The sequence below is a fragment of the Hyaena hyaena genome, unplaced genomic scaffold, assembly GCF_003009895.1.
Source record: "Hyaena hyaena isolate Hyena2069 unplaced genomic scaffold, ASM300989v1 scaffold_53, whole genome shotgun sequence".
Classification (NCBI taxonomy): domain Eukaryota; kingdom Metazoa; phylum Chordata; class Mammalia; order Carnivora; family Hyaenidae; genus Hyaena; species Hyaena hyaena.
In genome coordinates, this window is record NW_024080686.1 from 1,740,556 (window position 1) to 1,768,079 (window position 27,524).

Here is a 27,524-nt window from a genome sequence, read left to right on the forward strand (position 1 = left end):
TTTGCTGGGCAGATACAAGATTGACAGCATGTCTCAGGAGATTTCCTTCCAGAATCCTTTGTGGTTATGAATATCTTTAATATCCTTTGCTTCCAAACTCTGAATTTTTAGCATTACTTCATAGAATTTCTAGGAGGCATTTTGTAGCCCCACAGCCCCACATATGAGAGATTCAAGGATTTCCATGTCGCTTGAGATTACACTTCTTGTGGAAGAAGTAGCAAAGGCTCTTTAGAACATGACACAGTCAGCTGTTTCCTGGGAGTTGCCTGTTGGCGTACATCCACCCTGAAGCATTTCAGGATTGAGCTAACGCATAAAGCAGGCTTCCCAAAGAGTAGATGAGAGATCTGTGACTTCTGTTTTATTCTTTAGGAACAACTTTGAATATACCCTAGAAGCCTCAAAATCGCTTCGACAGAAGCCAGGAGATAGCACCATGACATACCTAAACAAGGGCCAGTTCTACCCTGTCACCTTGAAGGAGGTGACCAGCAGCGAGGGGATCCACCGGCCCATCAGCAAAGTCCGAGTGAGTTCTGCTCTCAGTTCTGTCCTCTGGGGGAGCCAGGCAGACCTTACCATACCCGAGTCCAAAGAGCAGCGAAATGAAGCTCTAAAGTTGCGGCTTTGGGGCGCCTGGGTGGCTCAGATCATGACCTGATCTCACGGTTTGTGGGTTCGAGCTCCATGTCGGGCTCTGTGCCAACAGCTAGCTCAGAGCCCAGACCCTGTTTCGGATTCTGTGTCTCCATCTCTCTCTAACCTTCCCCTGCTCACGCGCTCTCTCTCTCTCAGAAATAAATAAAAACATTTAAAAAAATTAAAATAAATAAAATTGCCGCTTTAAGCCTTACCTGTAAAATACAACACTGAGTTTTCCGAAAGATACTCACCCTTTCGTGTCTTCATATTATGATGCGTTCTCTTTCATAGAGTGTGATCATGGTGGTTTTTGCAGAAGACAAAAGCAGAGAAGATCAGTTAAGGCATTGGAAATACTGGCACTCCCGGCAGCACACAGCTAAACAAAGATGCATTGACATCGGTAAGTAGCTCCGGAGCCTCCTTTTATTCCCAGAGGTGCACGCATCCAGCTTTCTGATTCCAGTTATTTTTGGCAGTGATCAGCTTCCTGCCGAAAGCATTTGAATTTTTATGCCAGCTGCTGATCAGTTCCAAAGCTTGTCCTCGGCCTCCCAGAATAAGTGCTCTTAACCTTACTTCCTTCATGAGGACATGTGGCCCATGCGGTGGCTTTCCATATGACCCTGGAACCAGACGCAACATAGCTTGCACACATAAGAGTACCCTGCTCTTTAGTCTGTAGATTTTTTGAACTGAAATGTCTTCTTTAAGAGATTCTGATTACTTACAGATGATAGCAAGGTGGACCAAAAAAACTAAACGACTAAAAGGAAATACCGCTAGCGTGCACTTGCATAACAGTCTCCCCTGGTCACATGTGGAAATGCACTGCTAGACGCTTCTGTCTTCAGAGAGACCCCGAATGCGTCACCTGGGGTATAACAGCAGACCTGTGCCAATCCACATTTAATGAAGTGGCTTTATGAGAATGCCTGTTCTCTTGCTGTGTATATAATTTTTGTATCAAACCATTCTCTGTATCACAAGATGGCTCTTAACCTTAGCATTATGTTTTTTTGGTCTTTTGTCTTTTGTAACTTTTGTGGTCTCTGTTCAGAACAGTTAAAAGAATTGAGTTCTAATCTTGGTTCCCTGGGGTAGTTTTGTGACCTTGGGACAGTTACTTAAACATTATAGTCCTAAGTATCTTAATTTGACATAAGGGGAAAAAATGAAATGCTATGTCTAAACTTAGCGCTAATTTAAGAACTCTGATTTTTTTCTTCATTTTTTGAAACTTTTTCAACCCAACAGAATGTTAATTTAAGTTTTTCAGAGGTGATAATACAAAAAACCAAATCTTACTTTGAACTGCTATAATCTCATTTTGGAACCAGAAATCACAAATTTCTCTTTTTCATCACTTATATAGCTGACTATAAAGAAAGCTTCAATACCATCAGTAACATTGAGGAGATTGCGTATAACGCCATTTCCTTCACTTGGGACATTAATGATGAAGCAAAGGTAGGTAATGGAGTCCAGCTCTGTTTCCAGCTTTGTGAGGAAAAGTAGGAGGAGCTTAATGATTTGACAGCTGATTGTTTTTCCTCTTTTTTATGGTCTTAGATGTTTTCATTCCTTTTTTTTTTTTTTTTTTTAAGTTTATTTACTTTGAGAGAGAGACAGACAGACAGACAGTATATGCATGCATGCACACACAGGGCAGAGAAAGAGAGAGACTCCCAAGCAAGCTCCACGCTGTCAGTGTGGAGTCCAGCACAGGACTCGATCTCATGAACCATGAAATCATGACCTGTGATGAAATCAGGAGTCAGATGCTTAACCAGCTCAGCCCCCCAGAGTCCCTTCATGTTTTCATTCTTTTGCTCAAGAATAGAGAGGACAAGCTGGGCTAACAAGATCGGTTCTAGCCATTAAGTCATGACGTGCATGAAAACGAGAGGACTTGGGGAGAAGAGCTAGCCATTGTCTCATGAGCTGTGCCCTTTCCTCCGATTGGTCAGAGTCCGCTGGATTGTTGACTTTCTCTTTGCAGTATTTTACATTTTGCAAAGTACAACTTCTTCCCAGATGCTGTGAAACTGTCCTTGTCCCTTCTCCTTCCTCCGAAAAGGACAATTTTTGTTGACGTGCTTTGCACCCATGGCACAGCTCGGAAGCCCACGGGGTGGGTGGGAGCCTGCCCTGCACGCTGTGCGCTGTGGAGCCTGACAACTCATTCTCTGTGCTTCGTCTCCTCGTTCGCAGAGTTCATACCTGCCTCCTCTCTCCTTCGGGCACGTCGTGTGGGTTATTCAGATGGTGCCTGTGAAGCTATTGGAGTTTCTTCAGAAAGGCCCTTAAGAACAAGTTGCTAGCAGTGCTCTCATACCGTTGCTTTCAGATCCAACTCATGTAAGGTTCTCCTCTCTCGGCGTTTTAAAGGGAAGAATTGCCTCCAATTCACAGAGTCGTTTGGAACTTTTTTTTTGATGTTTATTCATTTTTGAGAGAGAGAGCGCAAGCCAGGGAGGGGCAGAGAGGGAGACAGAATCCAAAACAGGCTCCAGGCTCTGAGCTGTCAGCACAGGGGCTCGAACCCACGAACTACAAGATCGTGACCTGAGCCAAAGTCGGGTGCTTAACTGGCTGAGCCGCCCAGACGCCCCTGGATCATTCTAATTGGAGTTTTTGGCCCTTTTAAGAAAAACTAAACATATTGTTAGTCATTTCTGCCCTCCCCACAGCATTCTTTTAGTATAATCCCTCTTTCACTAAATTATTAGAGTTTGGGTATTTGTTTTTTTTCTTTGAGTTAGTTTAAAAATTGGGAGCTGAGGCAACACAAGAGAAACATAGAATTTTTGGGCAGTTAGTGTAAATCTGACCTTTTAGTGTTTGTTGCACTTTCCTACATCAAGGTCCAGGTGTAAAGTGAGGATAACTTTCCTGTCCTTCTCAACCTTTTTTTGTTTTTGTTTTTAATTTATTCAATGAGAATTTTAGCCATTATGGAATCAGTCTGCATGAGATACTAATTATTGCAGAATTTAATTTTTTCCTGCTTACGTTTGCTTTGAAAAAATCGTAACGACTGAATTCTTGAGGACCACGTTAACGGTGTAGTAGAATTGCTTTCCTTTCTTACCATGGGGCGTCCTGTCCGAGGCAAAAGCGTGTCCTTAGTGGAGGACGTGGTGAGTTGGGTCTGCCAGTCTCGAAGGAAGTGTGGGTGATTGTAGTTGCACTGAGACCTCCCTGCTGACCACCTTGATTCTGTACAAGTGTCCTCAGGTTGCTTAGTCCAGAGTTTGGTGCTTGATTAAACCACGAAATCACTATAGCAGAACTGTTAGAAGGAAAAGTCGTCAGCTTTTCACTTCACATCATTGTTGTTCTAGTTATTTTGAAACTAAGTATGGTAGTAAGACTCCGCAGCCTATAGCAACGGTTGGCTCTGGGTGCCTCTGTTATAAAAGCAAACCAGAGATAACGCTTCCCATTCGCCGTGAGGGACTAATTGAGAAATTGTGGAAGAGGTGATTTGAGAACGTCTAAGTCTGGAGTCCACTTTCCTGACTTATCTGTGGCCTTGGATTTAGTCCCTTAGTTCACTTGCTCAGTTTTCTCCCCTTTATCCCCCTAGGAAAATAGAAAGGCTAGAGTGGCCAACTCTTATTCATTGGCACGTCATCAAGATTAATAAGCACCTGGTGCACCTGGGTGGCTCAGTCAGTTGAGTTTCTGACTTCGGCTCAAGTCATGATCTCACCGCTCGTGGGTTCGAGCCCCGTGTCGGGCTCTGTGCTGACAGCTCAGAGCTTCGGAGTCTGTGACTCCCCCTCTCTCTGCCCCTCCCCTGCTCATGTTCTGTGTGTGTCTCTCTCTCTCTCTTTCTCTATAGTAAATAAATGTTAACAACCAATAAAAAAAGATTAATAAGCACTTGTCAGAGTGCATGGAGAGCTGGGCGGAAAGCCCTGCATATGGGCAGGGTGCTTTGTTTGATGTGTTACTCTTCAGGATGGAACTGATGGAAGCCAAGGTGACGGGTTGGGATAATGGCTGCTTTTACTCCAAAGACCTTCAGCATAGTTGTATTAAAGAGAAATATTGTTGGAGGTGGGTCTTAAGCCGTCTTCATAGCTACCTGTTAATTGGCATAGGTAAGTTCGGTTTCATTTCCCCCCTTTAGACCCCCAGCGCCGACTTGATTTTTAAGCTTTTGCCTGCCATCGGAAGGGGTTCCTGCCATTTCTTAATGAGGCCGTTACCTTTTGATGCTGATATCAGACATCAGCTTCAAGCGTTTGTTGGGATTCAGTATCTAGATTTTTTTGGTTTCCCTGGCCAAGTTGATGTTTTTTGTTTTTACACTTAAAGTAATTGATGCCCCAGGGCAGCTAGAGTGAACAAGTAAGCATGCAGAATCTTGTAGAGAGTTTTTTTAGCTTCTTTTTCAAAAGCATCCACTTTCTTTGCCCACTTTCCTGTTCTAAGTTAGAATACATTCGTTGACTCTTAATTCTAGGTCCTTCTCTCCCATACACATAAGGGTTTATTGTGTATGTGTTATTATATACGTACCATATATTTAGTACACATATAATATACATGTAGTGTGTGTGTGTGTGTGTGTGTGTATATATATATATATATATATATATATATATATATGGCATTCTCCTTGTCCCTGACACATCTTTAAGACAATCTGATGCATCCTTACGGCCGTGCCAGAATGAATGAAATCAGAATTCTGGCCCAGTGTTGACATCTGATCTTCCCTGTAGCTTCTGCAGGTCGCTTTGGAGGTGACCATGTTTTTAGGACATATCAGGTCAAATCTTGAACACCTTGGCTTGTGTTCCATTTGGGGAAAAACACTGCCCCAACTAGACTCGTCTCATACTGTCCCTGTATGTACTCCATCCATCAGCGTTATCATATACCTGCTGTTACTCTAGGAATTTGAAGAAGTTATGAAACTTGTCAAAAATCATGAGTTTTCAAAGAGGCGGGTAGCAGGAAGCTGCTTTGAAAAGCCGAAATAGCATAGAAACAGTCCCCCAGGTGGCTCTGCCCTCTCTCTCTGTTGTACGGACCTGTTTATTCATTTTCCTGTCCTCCACACAGACTTACACTTGTCTGGGTAGGCAGGGATCTTTTAAAGAGGCACAAATCTCTGGACAAGGTAGACTTCCAGAAGCCATTCATATTCCCTTGTGGAATAACTTTTATCAGCTTTCTTCCCATCAGACTATGGCTGAGATCAGCTGCTTGAGGTCATCGTGGCAGAGAGAAGCCCTTACCTTTGAAACACCAAAAGGTGTATCTCTGGCGAGGCGCCCAAGTTTAGAATTGGTGGGTTCTGAGGTCACTGGTCACATGGGTCAGAGAGGACTCAGAAGTGAGGAGGGCACATGAGGAAGGTGGCGTAAGACGGGCACCTTCTTGGGATGTAGAAAGATTTTTTTTTTTTAATTTGTAATGTTTATTTGTTTTTGAGAGACAGAGAGAGACAGAGCATGAGTAGGGGAGGAGCAGAGAGAGAGAGAGAGAGAGAGACACACAGATTTGAAGCAGGCTCCAGGCTCTGAGCTGTCAACACAGAGCCTGATGTGGGGCTCGAACTCATGAGCAAGATCATGACCTGAGTTGAAGTCAGACACCCAACCGACTGAGCCACCCAGGCGCCCCGGGATGTAGAAAGATTTTACCCAGAGCCAGCAGTGTACCTCCCCCATCCCAGGGACTCGTGACGTCAGTAAGTACCCTGTGCCTGCTAGGGCCAGGGCACCGCGAGAGACCCAGGCTGATGACGCCAGCACGTGGTGGGGGAGATCGGCTTCTGCACGGTAGCCTGAGACCTGAAGTACAGCATTAAAATTTCTAAGAGAGAGGGTGGTGGTGTGTGTTGTTCATACCACGTTACAAACGGACTCTGGAGACCCAGATAAGTTATAGGTTGGGACTATATGTTTTATTCCTCAGTTGCAGTATTTCCAAAACTCAGTAGTTGATTCTGGAGAGGCGGCACATCTTGGCCTCAAGTTTTCCCTCTTGCTTGGATTGTGAATCTAAGAGTTTATAAGAGCATTGAGGTCTGGTTAGTGATAGGAGATAAGGGCCTCTCAAAGCCTGAAGATCTAAAATAAATAGAGGAAAAAGAAGTTAGGGAGAGAGAATTAACTTCTTTGAATGTCTGTTTTATGCTGGACACTGCTAGGTGCCTTATGTTCGCACTTAATGAGGCAGCCGGAGCTGCTCGGCACCAAAAAAACACACTTAGTCCTCTAGATGAGCATGTTTGCTACTTGGTTGTCACAGGGAGGCCGTCTGAGGAGGTGAGAATCTAGACCTTGAAATGGACAGAAAGTGTTTTTGATGGGGAAGACTGTTTAAAATTGCAGGGCACGTGGGGCGCCTGGGTAGCTCAGTCGGTTGAGCATTTGACTTTGATTCAGGTCGTGATCTCACAGTTCGTGGGTTCGAGCCCTGCACTGGGTTCTGTGCTGACAGCTCAGAGCCTGGAGCCTGCTTCAGATTCCGTGTCTCGCTCTGTGTCTCTCTGCCTCTCCCCCTGCTCACCCTTTGCCTGCCCCCCCTCAAAAATAGACATTTTAAAAATTAAAAAAATAATAATAATTAAAAATAAATAAGTAAAATAAAACTGTAGGGGCAGCCAGCTGGCTCAGTCGGTGAAGCGTGTGACTGTTGATCTTAGGGTCATAGGTTTGAGCCCCACATTGGGGGCAGAGAGTACATTAAAAAAAAAAAAAGAATAAAATCTTTGAAAGTGTAATAATTCTCATTAATTTTGGAGCATTATGGATTCACTAGTATAAATCCCTGTGGTGGAAGAACACTTTGCTAACAGGAGATGATTTATGTTGATTGTTGGATAAGTGATGTTTAACTGCAGAGTGATAGAAACGATAGCTGTGTTGGAATCCAGCAGCCATCGGGCCAGCCATCTCGGAGGGGGCCCTGCGACCCAGGGGAACGCTGATTGGAAGGGACCGTTGGTGACAGTATAGGAACATACCAGGCTGTAGTGACCCAGACAGTATGGCAAACGGAACAGCTATGGTGCAAAGCAAAGCTCAAGATTTCTCTGATCATCTGTACGTAGCTGTGACCCCCATGAATATTAAGCAGACCTTTTAAAGATGTGGGGCCCCAGGGAGACCAACTATCGGGCAGCTTTCTTTTCCAGCCGTGACGTCTAAGTCTCTGCGCCAGAAGGTGCGTTGGCGGCCTAGCTCCCATTCACAGGTTTCACTTTTAAACTATTAACAGCGAAGAACTTCCTGTCAGACAAGCATCAGGCTCCCGTTAGAGGAAGTCATGCCGGGGAGAGTTCGTCAAGGAGCCTGAGGGGCGTTACTGTGGTGTGCGTCCGTGGCCCCCAGCAGCCTGGGACACGGACCTTTGTCCTGCGGTGCCGTCGCGGAGCCGCATTGCTGCTTCACGTCTTCGTTTGACCTTCGGGAGGTAGCACCCCGTTTTCCATCTGTGATCGGGGTTTCTGCAGACAGATGGGACTGTGTCTTTTCCTTGGTGGCATGACCTTAATCTGCAGGGGTGACAGAACCAGTCTCTTCCCACATCTTGTTGCTTCGTGATCCGTGAGGAGGGAACGAGGGAGCGGTCCGAGATAGGTAGAACCGGAGCATCCCACCCTCTAGAAGGGAAACGCCAATCTGCGGGAGCGCTTTGTGCTTTTTACTTTTAATCTCTGGGCTCTGAGAAGGACCGAGGCCTTCTGAAGGATCTCCTCCAGAGCCAAATGCGTGGAGAGGCTTGTGTTACAGAAGAGGATTAGAGTCGAATGCACAGCCCCCCTCGGGGCCTAGAGCCCTGAGCAGCTTTACCTCGAGGGGCCTGTGTTTGGACACCGTACTTGGTTGTCTTTGCCTTTTGTCTTGTCTCAGCAGACATGGGTGGCGTTCTTGGGGAGGGGTTCGTGAGGCCTGCAGAGTTGTTCTGGCAGAGGGGTGGAGCCGTTCTGGTAACCTGAACTTCAGACTTTTTGTAGGTGCTTGTGGGATCCAGGTTTATGAGTTTAATAACAGTTTGTTGTTTTGTCTAAGCATAATATTTGGAATTCATTGTGAGAGTAACTTTTAATTTGTTTGCACTGAGCGTATTGCATACATTTACAGGGATGCCATTCTAGTGAAGCATCAATTAAATGCCCCATTAAAGGAAGGTGTTGCCATGTTTGGTTGCATTAGGCAGGGACAGACTTGGTTTGTTTCACAACTTGAAATTTCCAGTGAGAACGGGAAGGAGGAGGGAGAGAAGTGAGTCAAATATCTTACTTGCAATTGCAATTAAACGTAGGCAGGTGACTTAAAACAAAAGTGTATACTCGCTGGCCTAAATAGGAGTCAGGAAGCGTTGCTACTTTTAAAACGAAGGGTAAGAGACTGAGTGTTTAGGCAGCTGCAGGGCTGACTCCATGGACCGGGCTCCTGCCCACGTTCTGTCCCCGGAGCTCCAGGGAGATGGGCTGGGGCCCCGTGCGGCAGCCGGCTGCGCAGCCTTCTGCAGTGTCCTGCGCTTGACTCCAGGGCTTTCCTTATATGCAGGTGGAAAGTACATATTTATCAAAGTGAAAAATAAACTTTTTTGGTGCCAAGAAGATAGTCCTCTTCCTCTCTAGGGAATGAATAGTCTTTCGGGTTTTCCTTTGATGGGTTTCGGAAGTGGCGAGAAGTTTTTCTTGATTGAAACTTGCGGAGGATGCCTTCAGTTCGCTGATACGGATTAACTTCTCAGCAGTTGGAAGGTGTGCTTCGGAGAAACTGTCCTGGGTCTGACTGTGAGGAAGGCTCCTCTCTGAAACTTTCGTTTCCTTTTGTCGACTCTGGCTTGAAAGTATTTCACGTGGTGTATCCTCTTGCATCGAAGCCAGGGGCTCGTCCAAATGGAACGTCACATGCATTGGACCCTGGTGGAAATTCAGAATCCTCAGGTAACAATAGCACACATTTATTGTAGCACACGCCTGAGGGTAAGAGCCAAGTGCGTGATGTTTTTGATTGGACAAGGGAGACACTTGGCAGCTGAAGAAAGCTTTAGCTGGGCAGTGAAACCCGGACCTTGTGAAACAGGTTTGGAGCGCCATGTCTATTTAGCCACCATTTGTGCCGCCACTTGGATTTGTTTTTCATCGTGTGTGGGGTTTTTTTGTTTTTTTTTTTTTTTTGGTCCACTTTCGCCCTTTCCACCCCCCCGCCACTGTCAGGAGGCCCTGGGCGCCTCTGCAGAACTTTTCTTCTTTGACAGCTTGTCGCCTCAACCCTCCTGCGTCTTTCTTGGAAATTCCATGGTTTTATAAATCTGCCATTCAGCCAGTTTTGCTACTTGTAACTGAATCAGAGGGCTTTGACTCCGGCCGGACCTGATCAGTAGTAACTGAATTCACCTGAACCAGATTTCAAGGCCGTCAGGGGGCCCCGGACTTGGGGTTTCTCTCATCTAGCAGATCTTCACGCCAGACTCCAAATCCTTTAGTAACTATCGGTGAGCTCTCTATGTGAGTTATTCATTTAGGGACTTTAGCTTTAGCCGTTTCTGACATGGAAAATCTGATTAGGATTTTGATTGGAAGCCCGCTTGCCTGCCGAGTCTGCTCCGAGCACACACATGCCTCCCTGTCCTGTTCTGACCCCAGACGCCGGGATGCGGCCTTTGTTAGCCCTGTGTCACACCTGCATCCAGCTCTGCGTATTTCACAACAAACGTCCTACTTATTTGGGACAGCAGGTGCCAAAACACTGTGCCTGCCAAGTGTCCTTAAGTTCACCAGCTCCTGCCTAAAGGATATGACAGAGGGAGGTTCATAGGTGGGTAATGTGTGCTTAATATCTGGAATGTCTCTGTGTGTCTCTCTTCCTGTCTCCTTCTCTTCTTTCTCTGCCTCTCTTTCTCCATCTCTCTCTCTCTCTCTCCCCTCCTTTTCTCTTTGTCTTTGTGACTTTTTCCCCTCGCTCTTTACTGTCTGTGCAGAAACAAGCTGCCGCGTGGGCGGCGTGGGAAGGCAGAACTGAGGCCATAGACAGGGTGGCCTCGTGTTTTCTTCAGGGAAACACCCCACGTAGAGGTAAGAAGATTTTAGGTTAGTGTCCTGTTATTCCCAGATCCCTCTCCTCCCAACCCTCAGCCTTCCAGTTCTTTGTCTTATCTCTTGATGGTCATTTGATAGTCCGAGAACCAATGCAAATACCGGTCGCACACTGGAAGCTTATAGTACCGCGTAGAGATGTTTTAATCACCTCACACCATCAGACTAGTGGGCAAGTAGGACTTGGCTAGGCTGAGCCAGTGAGTCAGTGGCGGAACTGGATTCTGCTTCTGAGTTTCTGACTCCGCCTTTGATACCTGCTTGGGCTTCATCAATCAGGCGGCACATACGGAGTAAGTGGAGGGGCTACAAGGCAGGGCAAAGACAGCCCGGGCTTTTGGTTTTGTTTGTTTGTTCTTGGTTGGATCAGAGGGATAGCAATCAGGATTACGAGTCTGCTGCATAATGCTCAATAAATGTTCCTGTGGATGCATACTTCAGCCACGAGTTGGATCTTGATTTCTTAGTTTACACCGTTTTCCCACTCCCATTGGCTTCAGGTGACATTTATAACTTCATATCCGCGTACTGGGAAAATGGTGATTTTATTCTCATTAATTAGTGTTGTTGGCTTTAGGGTGAGAATGAACTTTGTTTTTATGGGGCGCCTGGCTGTCTCAGTCATTTGAGTGTCCAACTCCGGCTTAGGTCATGATTTCACGGTTTGTGGGTTTGAGCCCCGAGTCGGGCTCTGTGCTGACAGCTCAGAGCCTGGAGCCTGCTTTGGATTCTGTGTCTCCTCTCTCTCTCTGTCTCTCTCCCTGCTCACACCCTGTTTCTCTTGATCTCTCAAAAAATGAATAAAACCGTTAAAAAACAAAAAAATATTTAAAAAAAAATAAAAAAGTTTTTAAGTCCTCTCTACACCCAGTGTGGGCCTCAATCTCACGACCCCAAAATCAAGAGTCACATGCATGCTTTTCCGACTTGAGCCAGCCAGGAGAGCCAGGAGTAAATGCTGCCTTCACATTGTAATTTCATATGTCAGGAGGTTTCTAACTGAGAAGAGCTGGCTTTGGTATGTTCTTGGCTTTCCTGACTGATGTCGAAAAGAGTTACGTTAAAATTTGTTCTGAGGTTTCTACTTTCAATTTTGTAGATTGGTTACATTCTAGGAATAAAATTACACACGTTACATCCCTATTTGACTAAGTTGAATTTTAGTACTAGACTGGGTTAAAGTGATAAAGACTCCCAGAGGCGATGGGGACTGTACCAAGGTGGCTGTGTCTGTCACTAAGGGGACCACATTACCAACTAAATCTTGTGACCTATATGAAGTCAGTAGGAAGGTGGCACAGAGACTCCCTTTGATTTGAAATCTAGGGACCTTTAATTTCATGCCTCATGATCCAAAAACAACCTGTGCTCACAGCCACCTGGGGGTCACTTTTCCCTGTGTTTCTTCTTCCCCGGACAGTTTTTCCGTTAGATTCTTCTTCTGCCTTCTGCGCATCATTGTGGTTTCTGCCACTGTGGTTTCAAGAGCACAGAGTTTGGTCCTGGCCAGGTCTCTGTTCTCTCCCTCCTGTGTGTCTTTTAGACTCTGTATCTTCAGAACCTGAGCCTCCACCACAGCTAAACGCTGTGTCTCCTGAGTTAAGTGGCATTGAGTAGCCAGACTCCGCACCGTATAATGCTCACACTAAAGGTAAATGTTCTTAGGGTATATGACAAATAGATAAGTACATCTTTGGAACCTAAAACATTTTCCATTGTTAGTTCTTTTGATGCATCTTCCAGAGATGAATCAATCTACTTTTTTTCTTTTCTTTTCTTCTAACAGGTCTTTTCTTGCTTGTGATTGCCAGACAGTTGAAACTCACTTGAACTGTGTGCATCATAATGGACAGTATAAGATATTGACATAGATAATCAGGTTATCCGTATGCCGATACTTTTCCAAAAGTCTGCTGTGTGGAATCTGGTTTGCAGGAGCAAATAACCGTTCTGACATGAAGGATTTTTTTTGCAAGGTTTATTTATTTTGAGAGGGAGAGAGTTCATGCACGCCTGCACACGTGGGAGAGGGTCAGAGAGAGAGAGAGAGAGAAGGAATCCCAAGCAGGCTTTGCGCTCTGTTTTCAGGGCTCGATTTCATGAACCGTGAGATCATGACCTGAGCCGAAATCAAGAGTCTGAAGTTTAACCAACTAAGTCACCCAGGCGCCCCAGGATTTTTTTTATTTCAGTCATTTTTGACCAATTTATTTTTCCAACATCCTTCTAGAAAATCTGTGCAAAGTAATTAATCTGTTGCTACCGTGTGGAAGAACTGGCTTATGAAGTCACGTTGCAGGGAATTGACTTTGTTAACTATACATTCATTCATCCAGCAAATTATTTATTGTACTTTTCTACACGGGAACTGTGAGGAAATAAAGGATTCAAGCATAGAGTCTCTCCTCAAGAGATTACACTCTCTATGTAATGGCACAGGTTGTTAAGTGAGGTTAGAAAAACTGAAGATTTCTAGGGAAAAAAAAAAGAGTACTTTCAGCTAAGGGGACGGCTTTATGGAAGACAGTGTCATCGATGTGACTCTTTGAAAGCATGGACCTACAGAATATTTTTGCAGTCTATTTGATCGGACTTTTTTTTCTTTTTCCTTATTCTTTTCCCCCTCACAGATTAGCTGTTGTGACTTTCAGTGGTAATGAGGCAGCTGGAACAGTTTAGTCTCAGAGGTGCTTTGACGTATTGAGGCCCAGACATCGTGCCGTGTAGAAAACGGCATCGGGGGCTTGTCTCCTCCAACACTGGGGGCGGGGAAAGTGTAGGCAGTGCCACGCCCATCAGGATGGCGTGCAGCCTCAGGTGGACGAGTGACATAGTTATCAGAGGCAGAATTGTTAGGTGCCCGCAGTTTCCATAATGGAAAGATGGTCACCGCAGATAACATCAAGTATAAATGTGGATAGAAAATCACCTCACAGCTCGTTATGCGGCTTTATCTCTACCCTAGAATTTACCTTCTCTTTCTCTCTCCATCTCTCTCTATAGATAGAGATGTAGATACAGATACATGTCAGCGAGACACAAAATACCATAATCTTTTCCAGTCTAATTGAGGGGATGTATATAGTCGCTTTAATTATCCACTGAACAAATACTTATTTGATGTCCAGTGTGTATAGAAAGGTGTTTGGCATTCTGCTCTCTTCCAAGATGACCTAGGTGTTGAGGTCGACTTGGAGGAAAGTTATGAACATAAATAACCTGTGAACTTGGGCAACGTGTTTCTAACCTCTAAGCCTCAATTTCCTTATCTGTGAAATAGGGTCAGAATAGTACCAATTGCATGTGTTCTTTTGAGGGCCAGAGTTGGGTACGTTGTGAGAATGCACTGAATGCAGCTCAGATATCATGGCAGCGTGTAGTTTTATTTGGCTGGGGGTTAGGAAGCCGGGGTCATTCATTTAGTGAACACGTAGTTCTTATGGGCCAGGTTGTGCCAGGATGCTTTGAGAACATAGAGTCGAGTAAGATCTGATCCAGGCCTCAGAAAACTCAAAACTTAGTGGAGGAGATTGCCACCCGTGAGTCCATCGACAGAAGTAAACAGAAAGCACTAGAACTTCCCTCAGACTGGGAGGGTCAGTAGAGGCTGGTTCAGACAGCACCACTCTCGAAAGGATACTAGGGACTGGCCAGGCATTCAGAGCCCCAGATGGGCTGGCGGCCTTGGCAGGTAGGAGTACAGAACTGAGACCCCTGGACTTTGACTGAGGTGTGAGGCAAGGGGTGGGGGTGGGGTAGGGGCGTGGGGGCAGATCCCAAAGGCCCTGGTACGCCCCTGCAAGACCGGGGACTGCACCCTGTAAATGAGTTGGTATCAATATCTTGGGGTCTGTTGGCCAAGTATCCTGAGGTTAGAATTTCTTTGAGATTTTTAATACTGTGCTTTCAGTTCAGCAGTAAGATTTTTTTTTAAATCATAAGTATATGTAAAGCCATAAAGAATATATTGCCACCAGGAAGTGTCAGTGCCAGTGTTTGTGCTTGGGTGCTGGGGTTGGCCCAGAAAAAGACCAAATGGGTTCTCAGGGTGCCCTGTGATCAAGCATCTTGCAGCTGTTCGAATGAGCAGTATTTCTCAAATGAAGATGTGGATATATTTTTAGGGGTTAAGAAACTTTTCTTTCTCTTTTAAAGAGGATACACAGAGGCGCCTGGGTGGCTCAGTTGGTTGAGCGTCTGACTGCGGCTCAGGTCATGATCTCGCGGTTCAGGAGTTCAAGCCCCACATCGGGCTCTCTGCTGTCGGCGCAGAGCCTGCTTCTAATCCTCTGGCTCTGTCTGTCTCTGCCCCTGCCCCACTTGCAAGCTCTCAAAACTAAAACATTTGGAAAGGAAAGGGATACATCTATTACTGACATATGAGAAGTAGTGCAGTGGGTAATAGAAAACACGGCTGCAGAGGTCGATCACCGTCATGTCTGGCACCGTGAACTTGGAGGAGCTTAGCTGCTATTACGTAGATGGTGGTGAGCTGTAGAAAAGTTCTTAGAGTAACCATATTCAGCGATTGCCTAACGTCAATGAAGCAGTCTCTTTTTTCATTCAGGACTTGATCGGTGGCCAGTCCAAGGGTCCTCTACTAGGGAGTGGGAGAAGGGGTTAGTTTGTGTAAATTGATATTAGTTCTTTTTTATTGAGTGTTTTGGGGTTTTTTTGTTTTTTTTTTTTTTGAGGAGCACTGTTGTGTGCATTTAAAGTTTTGTGGGGATTTGAAAGTTTGCTAAATGAAGATGTGGAGATAGTGTGTTGCTTTTTGCAGACCCCTGTTTTTTCTGTCATTACCAGCCTTTAATTCAGTACCATTGTGTAAGAGGCTTTGGGAGAAATACAAAAAATGTACTAAATGCTGGAAAACATTTTGAAATATTGGGGCGGGGGAGGCACGCAAAGGGGAGGGGCTGAGGGAAGGGGAGACAGAATCCATCCCAAGCGGTCTCCATGCTGTCAACGCAGAGCCAAACACAGGGCTCAAACTCATGAACTGTAAGATCGTGACCTGAGCCGAAACCAAGAGTCCGACACTCAACTGACTGAGCCCCCCGCGTGCCCCAGACACTGGAAAACATTTTTTTTTTTTTTTTTTTTTTTTTTTTATTTCTGAGAGAGACAGCATGAGCAGGGGAGGGTCAGAGAGAGAGGGAGACACAGAATCTGAAACAGGCTCCAGGCTCTGAGCTAGCCGCCAGCACAGAGCCCGACACGGGGCTCGAACCCACTAACCGTGAGATCATGACCTGAGCCGAAGTCGGACGCTCAACCGACTGAGCCACCCAGGCGCCCCGACACTGGAAAACATCTTAAGCCTGTGTAATAATTCTGCCGTCAAGGGTCTCAGAGCACAGACACTTCTGGTGTGGCAGAGCGACCCAAGTGTTAAATAGAGGTGGCATGTTCAGGGCATCTGCTTGTTCCTTCTTCTCACCTAGGTGACGAGGGTGTAGAGAGAGATGTGACTCTTTAACCCAGACGAAAGCTCCAAGTCTGGTCTCGGGAGGGGAGCCGAACTACTCAGTACAACTTGCTAGGTAGGGGAGCCGAACTACTTAGTACAACTTGCTAGGTAGGGGAGCCGAACTACTCAGTACAACTTGCTAGGTAGGGGAGCCGAACTACTCAGTACAACTTGCTAGGTAGTAAAACGGGGCTGTAATCCTCTTTGGGTCATTAGGGAATGCTTCTCGGAGCACTTCTGTTAATTGATGCTGCCTCTTTATCGATGGGCCATGTCAGTAGAGAATGAGGTGTGAAGCTAGGGTGGGACTTTGGAGCTAGATTTTGGACGGCATTGATTGTTTGGAATGTCAGAGGGAAGTGAACCACTGAAGGTGTTGATGATTTTTCTAGCGTCTTTCATTTTCAGGGCCATCAAGGTGCTGTGACACGGATGAGTTCCTGTGACCTCTCATGTAATGAGCCTAACTCTGTGTATGATTATTTTAGTTTAAAAATCAGACCTCTTATGGGCACCTGGGAGGCTCAGTCGGTTAAGCGTCCAACGTCCGCTCAGGTCGTGATCTCGTGGTTCATGGGTTCGAGCCCCGCGTCAGGCTCTGCTGACAGCTCGGAACCCGTAGCCTGATTCAGATTCTGTGTCTCCCTCTCTCTCTGTCCCTCCCCCACTCATGCTCTGTCTCTCTCTTTCTCTCCCTCTCTCTTTCTCTCCCTCTCTCAAAAATAAACATTAAAAAAATTTTTTTTAATAACAAAAATCAGAACTCTTAAAAAGAAAACCTTATCCCAGCTGTTATAAGGGTGGTTCATATTCTTAACGAATTTAAAGGTTTACTCTTTTATTCCACTCATTGAATAAACCAAATTATAAAAGAAAATTATTTTCACAATTTAAACAGCAATGCCATAAAAATCTGCAAAATTCTACCCAAATCTCTTAGTGGGGAAAAAATTAAGAATAGATTATTTGGATGTCAGGTTCTTGTACATGAATAATAATAAATAATGAGTATTAGTGTTGTGGTAAATTTTCTAAAAGGAACAGCCTTTTTGTTCATTCATGAGAAAGAGCCTAATATAGTGTGCTTAAGTTGGCCAGTTCCATTATTTAGCTCCTGATTCAACTACTTACAATTTTTGTAACTTTTGACTGATGAATTTCAAGTGCTTTGTTAACACTTTCTATGAAATTATATTTCTGTAACCTCTCCCCACAAATTTCTCTTGTGAAAGCTCACATGTCTGAGCACTGTCTGCACACTGGACAGTCCACTTGTTCTACCAGACTTGGGCCTGGTTTATTGTGCTGATCAAGCCCAAGAAGTGAGTAGGGGGGTTTTAAACTCTGTTCTCTGCTGCTTTCACTCGGCTGGCTGGCAGTGAACCTCCACAGGCAGCCTGTGTTTCGAGCTCCCTGTTTCCGAGGATCTCTCTCTCCCCTCACCTTTTCCCTCCTGAGGGGTAAGCAGAAGCAGCAGCCAGCTCCGCGGGCAGCAGTGTGCAGCTGCCATAACGCTTCTGGAAAAATCACCGTAAATTAGTTCGAGATCTGATCTCTTGCTGGTTCTGCGGTTGTAAGCGTTTGGAGTGAACCATGGATACAAGTGAGTCCTTTGGTGATAGAAACTCTTGTTTTCTTATTTCCCTCATATTTTCAGCTGAGGTTTGAAAACAAAATTAGATCTTCAGAAAAGTCCTCAGTGAGTGAATTCTCCTCCAGGAATGAGGAACCACGTTAGAAAAACAGGCTGGACGTGCGAGAAGGAACCTTGCAGAGCATCCTTGACCTGTTTGGCAGTTTGTTTTTGTGGCTGGTTTCTTCTTTCTTCTAGTGATTTCGGTTGGGCCCTTAGATGCTTGTCCTCTAAGATTTATGTTTCATTTGTTTGAATAAAGTGGAACTTTTCCTCAAAATCAGTGACAAGGAAGTAGGAAAAGAGAGGAGAGGTTATCACGTATCCCATGGAGGAGGTGAACGTGTAACAATCCCCTTTCTTTGAACCCCTCTCCCAGCCTCTGGAGAAGATACTGCAGCTCCTCTGTAACCACGTCTTAGAAAGTATTTCTCTCCGCACAGTGACGGTGGCCTGACCATTGGCTTTATCCAGCTCTGGGTGACCTGGCCTGTTGTCCTACCTATCTGGGGTGTCGCGGGTGAGGTAGGGCCCACCCGGTGTTCGCGCCGGGAGGAACAGCCCCTCGGGCCCTGGGTGCGGGCTCTGCCCTGCGTTTCTGCACCTGCCCTCTGACCCGCTCCGGGTGCTGCTGGTTAAGGTTTGTCCCCTTCCTACGTAAGATTCCTGGAAACCACTTCTCCCTTAAAATTACACTCGTCCCTTCCGTGGGCGCGGGTTGCGTTGATAAAGAACGTGGCTCCCTGGATGAGTGACACGTCAGCAGGAGGTCCTGCTCAGGAAGTCACTTCCATAGAAAGGGAAGATGGCAAATCACACTTCCCTGCTGTTCCCTGCACCGTGATGTGAGGGAAGGGCGAATTACTGTTCGAGCGCCTTAGAGCTCGGTTTATTTGGATGAGGGCTCAGCAAACTGCGGCTCTCTGCAAACCCTGGCCAGCCAGCTGCTGTTTCTATAAATAAAGTTTTATTGAAAACAAGACCACCGCATCCACCTGTTCACTGAAATGTCTATGGCTGCTTCGCCCCGTTCCCGGGGGTCGCTGTGCTGTGTGTCACCCACAAAGGCTGAAACGCCGTGCAGCCCTTTCACACAAAGACCCCAGCTGCGCACTGGTTTGCAGAAGTAGGTGCTAGCTGTCTTTCATGTCTGCACTGGGCTCCACATTCACCCCGTGTACTCGCTGCTGCCCCTGCAGCTTCTTCTGTGGTTAAAAACATACGTGTTGCTAAGCATGTGCGGTGCGCCAGGCGCCAGAAGCATAGGGGCCGGCCCAGCACGGTCCCTGTCTCCAGGGCCTGGCGGCTCCGTGGGAATGACCCCGCAGACGTCCCCCACCTGTGAAAATCGAATGTCACTTGAGGAATAAACAGAAGCGGAGTTTGATGGATTTTTTTAAGTTTATTTCTTTATTTTGAGAGAGACAGTGAGAGGTCAAGTGGGGGAGGGGCAGACAGAGATGGGGGGGAGAGAATCCCAAGCGGGCTCCACGCTGTCCGCTCACCACCAGACATAGGGCTCAAACTCTCAAACCTGAGATCATGACCTGAGCCACAATCAAGAGCCGGACGCTTAGCCGACTGGGCCGACTAGGAGATCCAGGTTTGATAGATTTTTAATAGGTTTTTATCTGGTTACTGTTTTGTGAACTATGAGTTTTTAGGATTTGTACAACCTTCCTGGTTAGTAAGTTTAAGCAGATGCTTTAATCTTTATCTTTACATTGGTGAAATGAATATTATTATTCGATAGGGTTATACCTCTGTTAAAAAAATACTTTCAGTCCAAAAGAAAGCTTGATGGGACTCTATAAATACATGTAAGACTCTCTGAACTCTTTAAAGAGAAGAAACCCCATGTTGGGGCTTGTTTTAACCACCTCAGAGTTTTGGAGCCAGAGGAGACCTTTGGTGGATCAAAGCGTTAAGTATATAGACGATTAATCACCTGACGGTAGTGGCTTTTCTCCTGAGTGATCACTGGAATTACCTGGGGAGCACCTGAAAAAGGCCTTGAGTGGAACCCACCCCAGGCCAGTGACTGCGGAACCCCTGGCTGTGGACTCCCGTCTCCAGGAAGGGTTGACGCGCACCAGGTGATCCGGGCTGAGTCAAGGCCCTGAAGCCTCCGGGGCCCCAGGCTGTGCTCGCACCCCTGGCGCCGAGCATTATGAACCTGTGCTTCATAAGATTCTTTTTTTTTTTTTAATGTTTTATTTCTAGGAGAGAGAGAGAGAGAGACAGCATGAGGAGGGGAGGGTCAGAGAGAGAGGGAGTCACAGACTGAAACAGGCTCCAGGCTCCCAGCTGGCAGTCAGCACAGAGCCCGACGCGGGACTCGAACCCACGAACCGCGAGATCATGACCTAAGCAAAAGTCGGACGCTTAACCGACTAAGCCACCCAGGCGCCCCCTTCATAAGATTCTTAATTCTGTACGACTAGTCCATATAATTACTTGAAAAGGCAACTTTACATGGTACTTTTGAAATAATATGATTTGTAAAACACTGATAAACGTATTACACAAAAGTATTGTCACTAATAAATACATAGTAGAGAAAGTATTCATAATCTTTCAATATAAATATAATCATAGGACTCAAGAAAAGGGACCTAGACATGGGGCGCCCAGGAGGCTCAGGTGGTTAAGCGTCCGACTCTGGATTTCAGTTCAGGCCATGAGATCGCTGTTCAGGAGTTTGAGCCCTGCTTCGAGCTCTGTGCTGACCGTGCGGGTCCTGCTTGAGATTCTTCTCTCTCCCTCTGCCCCTCCCCTCCTCTCTTGCTCTCTTTCAAAATACATTAAAAAACTTGAAAAGAAGAAAAAAAGTGATCCAAACATCATCTAACTGAACCTGCACTTGGCAGGCAAGGACCTTGCCCATGGTCACAGCACTAATTCGGGAAGGAGCTAAAACTCCGATGTTTTCATTTTCCGGCCAGAAGCTTTCCTGTTGCCCCCGGTGCCCCTTGCTAGAGCATACATAGTCGTCTCACGCTCTGGCCAAGTTTTGGTTGAGGCTTAGGCAGAGCACATGTGTCCCCTTTGGCGGCGGCAGCATGTACCCAGGACGGCCCTGTTCCTTGCTCGGAGCCAGCTACAGGAGGCCCCACACACACCGCCCCCCTTTCCTGAAGGTCTTCAGCCCGTCGCCCTTCTCATACCTCACGTCCCTGGCCTGGACAGCGTTCACTGCACGTCGTGCTCGCTGTTTACCGGTGTGTTTCCGTACTTGTCTAGACAAGGTGGTGTTTTTGAATGCTGAGCTTGGAATGCCGTAGACTTTTCTTTGTTGCATTTAGAAACACTGCCAAGGTTGGAAAGAACTGATTTTAAACCTAGAAGAATGTGCGTAAGAAAGCAGTTGCCAGTAATCCCGAGTAAAAAGGGTAATGTCTCTCTGAAGGCTCCATGTTCATGCTGATCCTAGGATTTGGTTCCTGCTTATTTTTGCTTTGAATAGAAACTTGACACTGGGAAGCCAGGGGAGGTTAGGTTTTAGGTTGGATTACTGTGAAATCCTCTTGTAAATGGAATATCACTTTGGGTCAGAGCCTTCCTGGAATTGTGGAGGGTTAAGTGTAACTTTCCCAGGCTGCTGTTTTTGAGTCCTAAATTGAGCCATGTGGCTTTGAATGATAGAGAGAAATTTAGACTTTCCATTTGGTTATAAAATGAAAAAATACGGCGATTTGGTTACTCGATGGACTCAGCTGTTTGCAGGGACCATTGTCTGTCTGTCTCTTTGTCTGCCTTTCAGTTTTGTCTTTCCATAGCCTGTCTCCTCAGCTCAGATTTATAAATTGTATATGAAGGCTTTTTTAACAGCGTACAGTCGGCCATTGAACAGCAACACAGATTCCAACCGCGCAGGCCCACTTGTGTGTCCGTTTTTTCCAGTAAATATATTGGAAACGTTTTTTGAGATTTGCAACAATTTGAAAAACCTTACGATGAACTGCAGAGCCTAGAAATAACATGTACATGTACAAAATACGTGTTAATTGTTGATGTTATCAGGAAGGCTTCTGGTCAACTTTAGGCTCTTACGCAGTTAAGTTTTGGGGGAGTCAGAAGTTACACGTGGGTTTTCGACTGTTGGTAGCGGGGGGAGGTTGGCACCCCGAACCCCTGTGTTGTCCAAGGGTCAGAGACCAAGTCAAAGCACTAGGTTTCTGTAATGGATATGAAATTCACATGTACTGCTTTTTGCCTGTGTATCTAGATTTAGGAATTTTTTTTTTTTTTTTAATGAAAGCCTTTTGCTTATTTACTGAAAAGGAGTTGAATGGAAAGCAAAATCATAGCAGGCTAGAAAAGGCAACCCTAGACCAGGCACTGTGCTCCTACTGAAGTATTGAGGAAGCCGCCACGTAGAGAGTGCGGGCCTAGCCTGCTGTGTTATCTGCGGTACGTGTAAAAATGGCAGACCGTTCCAGGTAGTGAAGAAAAGCCAGGTGATTAGGGTACAAAGTTGATTTGGGAAAGCGAGGTCACAGGGTATAAAGGGGGGAGCCATGAATATGAATTCTAGTCCTTTGCTTTCCCCCTTGGGGATATACATACATACATGAATTACATATATGTATGCACATATATATGTATATATGTATGTATATATATGTGTGTATGTATATATGTGTGTATATATGTGTGTGTGTGTATATGTGTGTGTGTGTATATGTGTGTGTGTGTGTGTGTATGGGCCTCACCTGGAAAAGAAGGATTAACTGTCGCTCGGGGTCGTGAAATGCGATCGTGTGTATAAAGCAAGTGCCCCACGCAGGTTTGGGAACGTTAGGTGCTCACTGCCGTGGGCCCCGCGATACAGGTCAGGGTGAGTGGCGGCAGTCTCTGGAGGAGTCACTGGAGCCTGCAGATGTGGAGACGCGGGGAGGGGCTGTGGAGGTGGCTCAGACTGGGACTGAAGGACATAGGAGGAGGAGGGGAGACAGGGCCAGGCATGTGAGGCAAGAATAGATGTTCGAGGTGGATTTTAGGGACAGTAAATAACCTGGTCTGAGTGGAGAGCTAACAGAGGGACAGAACAAGAGACGACTCTTCAGTCTGTTAATGTGGACAAGTTCTTGGTCTTTTTCAGGTGTTTTGGTCTTTTCCTTCTTGAAAATAATGTATAGATTAGAGCAAGAATAAAACCCCTGTTCAGCATTGCAGACCTTCTAGAGAGCAGTCTTCGTCGTTACGGTTACAGTCTTCTTTCTCCTTACCCTCTCCACTCCCTTCTCTTTTGTCTGAATTCTTAGAGGCTCCCCCGCCCCCATTGTTAAACTGCTCCGTGTCTGGGTCTCCGTTCAGCCAGTGGCACCCTGAACTGCTTTTGGGAGATCCGCTCCTGGGTGTTATCAGGGCCAGGGGGTTGTTGGCCCCTGGGCTGGAAGGAGTCCAGCCCAACAGACTTGGGTCTTTGAAAGGCATGGATTTTTAAAACTGTAATTCCAGGAGTATCCACTGTGTGGTGCTCATGCATCAGAAAGTTCTGAAACTAAATGGTTGAAAGGGAGCTCGACCACCTTGTGTCCCTGTATGAGAGGTTTAAACCCGTAATCACACACAAGAGGGAAATGGAGCGTGTTCTTTTGGTGTCCACAGGTTCACTTGGGTGTCTCCTAAGTAACAGCCTCCAGTGTCACTTTAATAACGTGACTCACGGATCTCCTAAGTTCCCAAATACTAGGACATGCGTAGGGAACTACAGGCTGTCAGAGGTGGTGTAGACACAAACACGACCAGAGTTGGTACTGAGCTACAAAACAGCTGCCTAGAGAACGTGTGCCCTCGGTAATATTTAAACATGGCATCAAGAGACACATCCAGACTCTTGCACAGTGCGATGCTCGACAAATGCCTGGAAGCGAAGATTGATGGAGGTTCGGTGCTGTTTTCTCCCCTAGCGTCTGCCATTCCTCTGACCAAAAGCAGTTTTAAAATAAACCTTTTATTTTAAAAAGTTTCTTTTGAGTGAGGAGCTGGGCTCTCATCTAGAGCATATTTAAGTAATTTCAGTAATGTTAGTGTAGTTACAGGCTGTGCTAAGGTTGACTGTTGGTGCTGCTGCTTACGATACCTTTTTTGCCCTCGCAGGTTTTCATCTCTGTGAACTGCTTAAGCACGGATTTCTCTTCTCAGAAAGGCGTGAAGGGGTTGCCTCTTAACATTCAAATTGACACCTACAGTTATAACAGCCGTAGCAACAAGCCTGTGCACCGGGCGTACTGCCAGATAAAAGTCTTCTGTGACAAGGTGAGATTGTCAGATCGGGTGGGGCACTTAGAATAAAGCGTGTGACTTCTGCTCTCTCTCCCAGAAAATGACCGAGGTCTTTGTAATATTTAAGGCTGAGGCACACGTATGGCTAGTCATACTAAACAGCTTAGTTTAAAGGAGAGATTACTGTTGTAGCCATGCAAAGACACATCATGTAGGGGAGGGGGAAAATCCCCTTTTGACTGAACAACTAGAGGGCCCGGTGAGTACGTTTCGCGGAGCCGGTTGTAGAGTCGTGCGGTGCGCAGAGGACACACGTGCTCGGTCGTAGGCGGCGCCCGCTTACTGGGACCTGTCAGCAGCGGCTGCCGTGTTGCAGCTCTTGAGGCTTCGTGTCCGTGGCCTCCGTGTGGGTGACCGGAAAGGCTGTGCTTCAGCTGGCTCACCCCCTCCAGGCCCTTCGGTAAGTTGCCAGCCAGCTCGGTGAACGAGGGAAGAGGAGGTTCAGGTTCATCTCTACAGCATCAGGGAGGCAAAAAGAGAAAGCTTGGGCCTAAGTGATTTCAGCATCATTTCTTTTCTCTGGAGAGGAAATGATCACTTTTGCCAGGCGCGGAGCCGGGGCTCGGCTGGGTGAAGTCGGTGAAGTCCGGAGAGCCGCTGCGGGGCCCGCTGTGGGTTGGAGGTTGCCGATGGTGCCGTCCCCGAGAACTGGGCGGCGGCCGCAGAGAAGAGAGCGCTCCATCGGCCTAGATGACGACGACTTTGACTTTTCCCTCTCAGAAAATATCAGGCCATAGTTTTTGCCAGTCCCCTTTCTAGCCTGTAAACAAACAAACACACTCTTTCTGTTACTAAGATTTTTTAGAAGGTGGGTGCCTGGGGGGCTCAGTCAGTTGAGCGTCCGACTCTTGATTTGGCTCAGGCCGTGATCCCAGGGTCGTGGGATCGACCCCTGTGTCAGGCTCCACACTGAGCATGGAGGTTGTTCAAGATTTTCTCTCTCGCTCACGCTCTCTCTCTCAAAAAATGAAAGATTTTTAGACGGCACTTGAAAACTGGAAGTATATTTTGTTGTCAGAGGTCTGCTGTCTCGATTTTTTTAAATGTTTATTTATGTATTTTGAGAGGGAGCGGGGAGAGAGATCTCAAGCAGGGGAGGGGCAGAGGGAGAGAGAGAGAATCCCAAGCAGGCTCCCGGTTCAGTATGGAGCCTGACATGGGGCTCAATCTCATGACCATGAGATCATGACCTGAGCCGAAATCAGGAGTTAGACCCTTACCTAAGCCACCTAGGCGCCCCTGCCGTCCTGACTTTTACACTTGAGGACCAGAGCACAGCATCTGGCTGTGGTAAAGCAGCCTCAGACCCTCCAAGTTCACAGAACTTTCTCAAACACCCAGATTCAGTAACATTTATTGAGTACCTACAATGTGCCTCATAATATGCTAGGTTGTATTAGGTTTCTTTTGTTGCTGTTAACAAATTATCACAATCTTAGTGGCTCAAACAACACACATTTATGTATTTATTTATTTACTTCCTTACTTAAAGTTCATTTATTTAGTTTGAGAGATACAGCGTGAGCAGGGGAGGGGCAGAGAGAGAGGGAAAGAGAGAACCCCAAGCAGGGGCTCAACTTCACAACCAAGAGATCAGGACCTGAGCTGATATCAAGAGTCGGACCTTAACCAGCTGAGCCACCCAGGCGCCCTCGGCACACATTTGTGGTTTCATGGTTTTGTAGGCCAGAAGCCTGATGCCGATCTGGCTGGGCAAAAATTGAGCTATTAGAAGGTCGCCTCTCTTTCCGGAGCCTCTTGGGGTGAATCTGTTTCTTTGCCTTTCTGTCTTCTAGAGGCACCCGCATTCCTTGGCTGGTGGCCCCTTCCCCCTTTCAAGCCAGGAGCCTCACGTCACATCCCTCTGCCACTACTTTTGTTATCACATTTCCTTGTCTGGTTCTTCCGCTCTTAAGGACTCCCTGTAATTATACTGGGGACCCTGTGATCATGTTGGGGACCTGTGATCTTGCTGGGGACCCTGTGATCTTTCTGGGGACCCTGTGATTATGCTGGGCTGACACAGATGGCCCTGTCTCAGTATCAGCTGATTAGCAACCTGATGTCTCCTCTGCTGTGTCAGCTGACATGTCCACAGGGTCTGAGGATTTGGGTGTGGATGTCTTTGAGGAGCTGTGAGCCTACCCCCAATACCCCTTTCACACGTGCTCCATTTTACAAATGACGGGTCACATCAAGGTGGAGCTGCGATTTGTGACCCAAAGTCAAATTTCCTCCCTTCACACTATGTTCTTTTTTTTTTTTTTTTTTTTTTCTAGGAGAGAGAGAGAGAGAGCGTGAGGAGGGGAGGGTCAGAGAGAGAGGGAGTCACAGACTGAAACAGGCTCCAGGCTCTGAGCTGGCAGTCAGCAGAGAGCCCGACGCGGGGCTCGAACCCACGAACCGTGAGATCATGACCTAAGCAAAAGTCAGACGCTTAACTGACTAAGCCACCCAGGCGCCCCCACACTGTGTTCCTTTTATGAGGCGAAAGAAAACCTAAAGAGGTGTCCAAAGCCATACAGACTGTAAGCCCCAATTTTTTGTCATTTGATTCAACAGACACAAAATTATTCTGATTGTTTCCCAAGTGCTCACTCTGTTTCTGATGTATCTTTCTGGGGCTACACAGTTTGTGGACTTACCTGGGTCCGTGGGTCACACTTAGAATTTCAGCTGTGTTAGGTGATGTCAGCAGGAGTTAGTATGAGCTCGAGTTTTCCATGTTGGATGGTAAAAACATGAGTGGTTTTACAGAGAAGGAACAGTATTGATTGATGATCTTAAATGAATTTAGAGGGTTTTTTTGTTTTGTTTTTGTTTTTTCTTCCCAAAATTTTATTTAAAGTCAAGTTAGAGGCACGTGGGTGGCTCAGTTGGTTAAGCATCTGACTGGATCTCAGCTCAGATCTTGATCTCACGGTCATGAATTCAAGCATCACATTGGGCTCTGTGCTGGGTAGGAAACCCACTTAAAAAAAAAAATTCACCTCAAGTTAGTTAACATCTAGTGTAGTGTTGGTTTCAGGAGTAGAATTTAGTGGTTCATCACTTAATAGAACACCTGGAGCTCATCCCAGGGAGTACCCTCCTTATGCCTAGCACCCATGTGGCCCCTCCCCCCACCCTCTTCTCTCCAGCACCCCTCAGTTCGTTCTTTATAGTTAAGAGTCTCTTAGGGGCGCCTGGGTGGCTCAGTCGGTTAAGTGTCCGACTTTGGCTCAGGTCATGATCTCACGGTTCATGGGTTCGAGCCCTGCATCTGACTCTGTGCTGACAGAGCCTGGAGCCTGTTTCGGATTCTGTGTCTCACTCTCTCTCTGCCCCTCCCCTGCTCACTCTCTCTCTCTCTCTCTCTCTCAAAATTAAATAAATAAAGAGTCTCTTATGGCTTGCCTCCC

General features: G+C 46.4%; 1 protein-coding gene across 4 annotated transcripts in view; it reads left to right on the forward strand.

The window, feature by feature from the left end:
• GRHL1 (grainyhead like transcription factor 1) overlaps window positions 1-27,524 on the forward strand; it is a 54,211-nt gene that overhangs the window by 11,042 nt on the left and 15,645 nt on the right. For all 4 annotated transcript variants that reach the window (XM_039231081.1, XM_039231082.1, XM_039231083.1 and 1 more), the window contains 4 exons: window positions 376-532; window positions 937-1,048; window positions 2,021-2,115; window positions 23,938-24,096. In XM_039231081.1, the coding sequence (XP_039087012.1) occupies window positions 376-532; window positions 937-1,048; window positions 2,021-2,115; window positions 23,938-24,096 (523 nt within the window). The remainder of the gene's footprint in view (window positions 1-375; window positions 533-936; window positions 1,049-2,020; window positions 2,116-23,937; window positions 24,097-27,524) is intronic.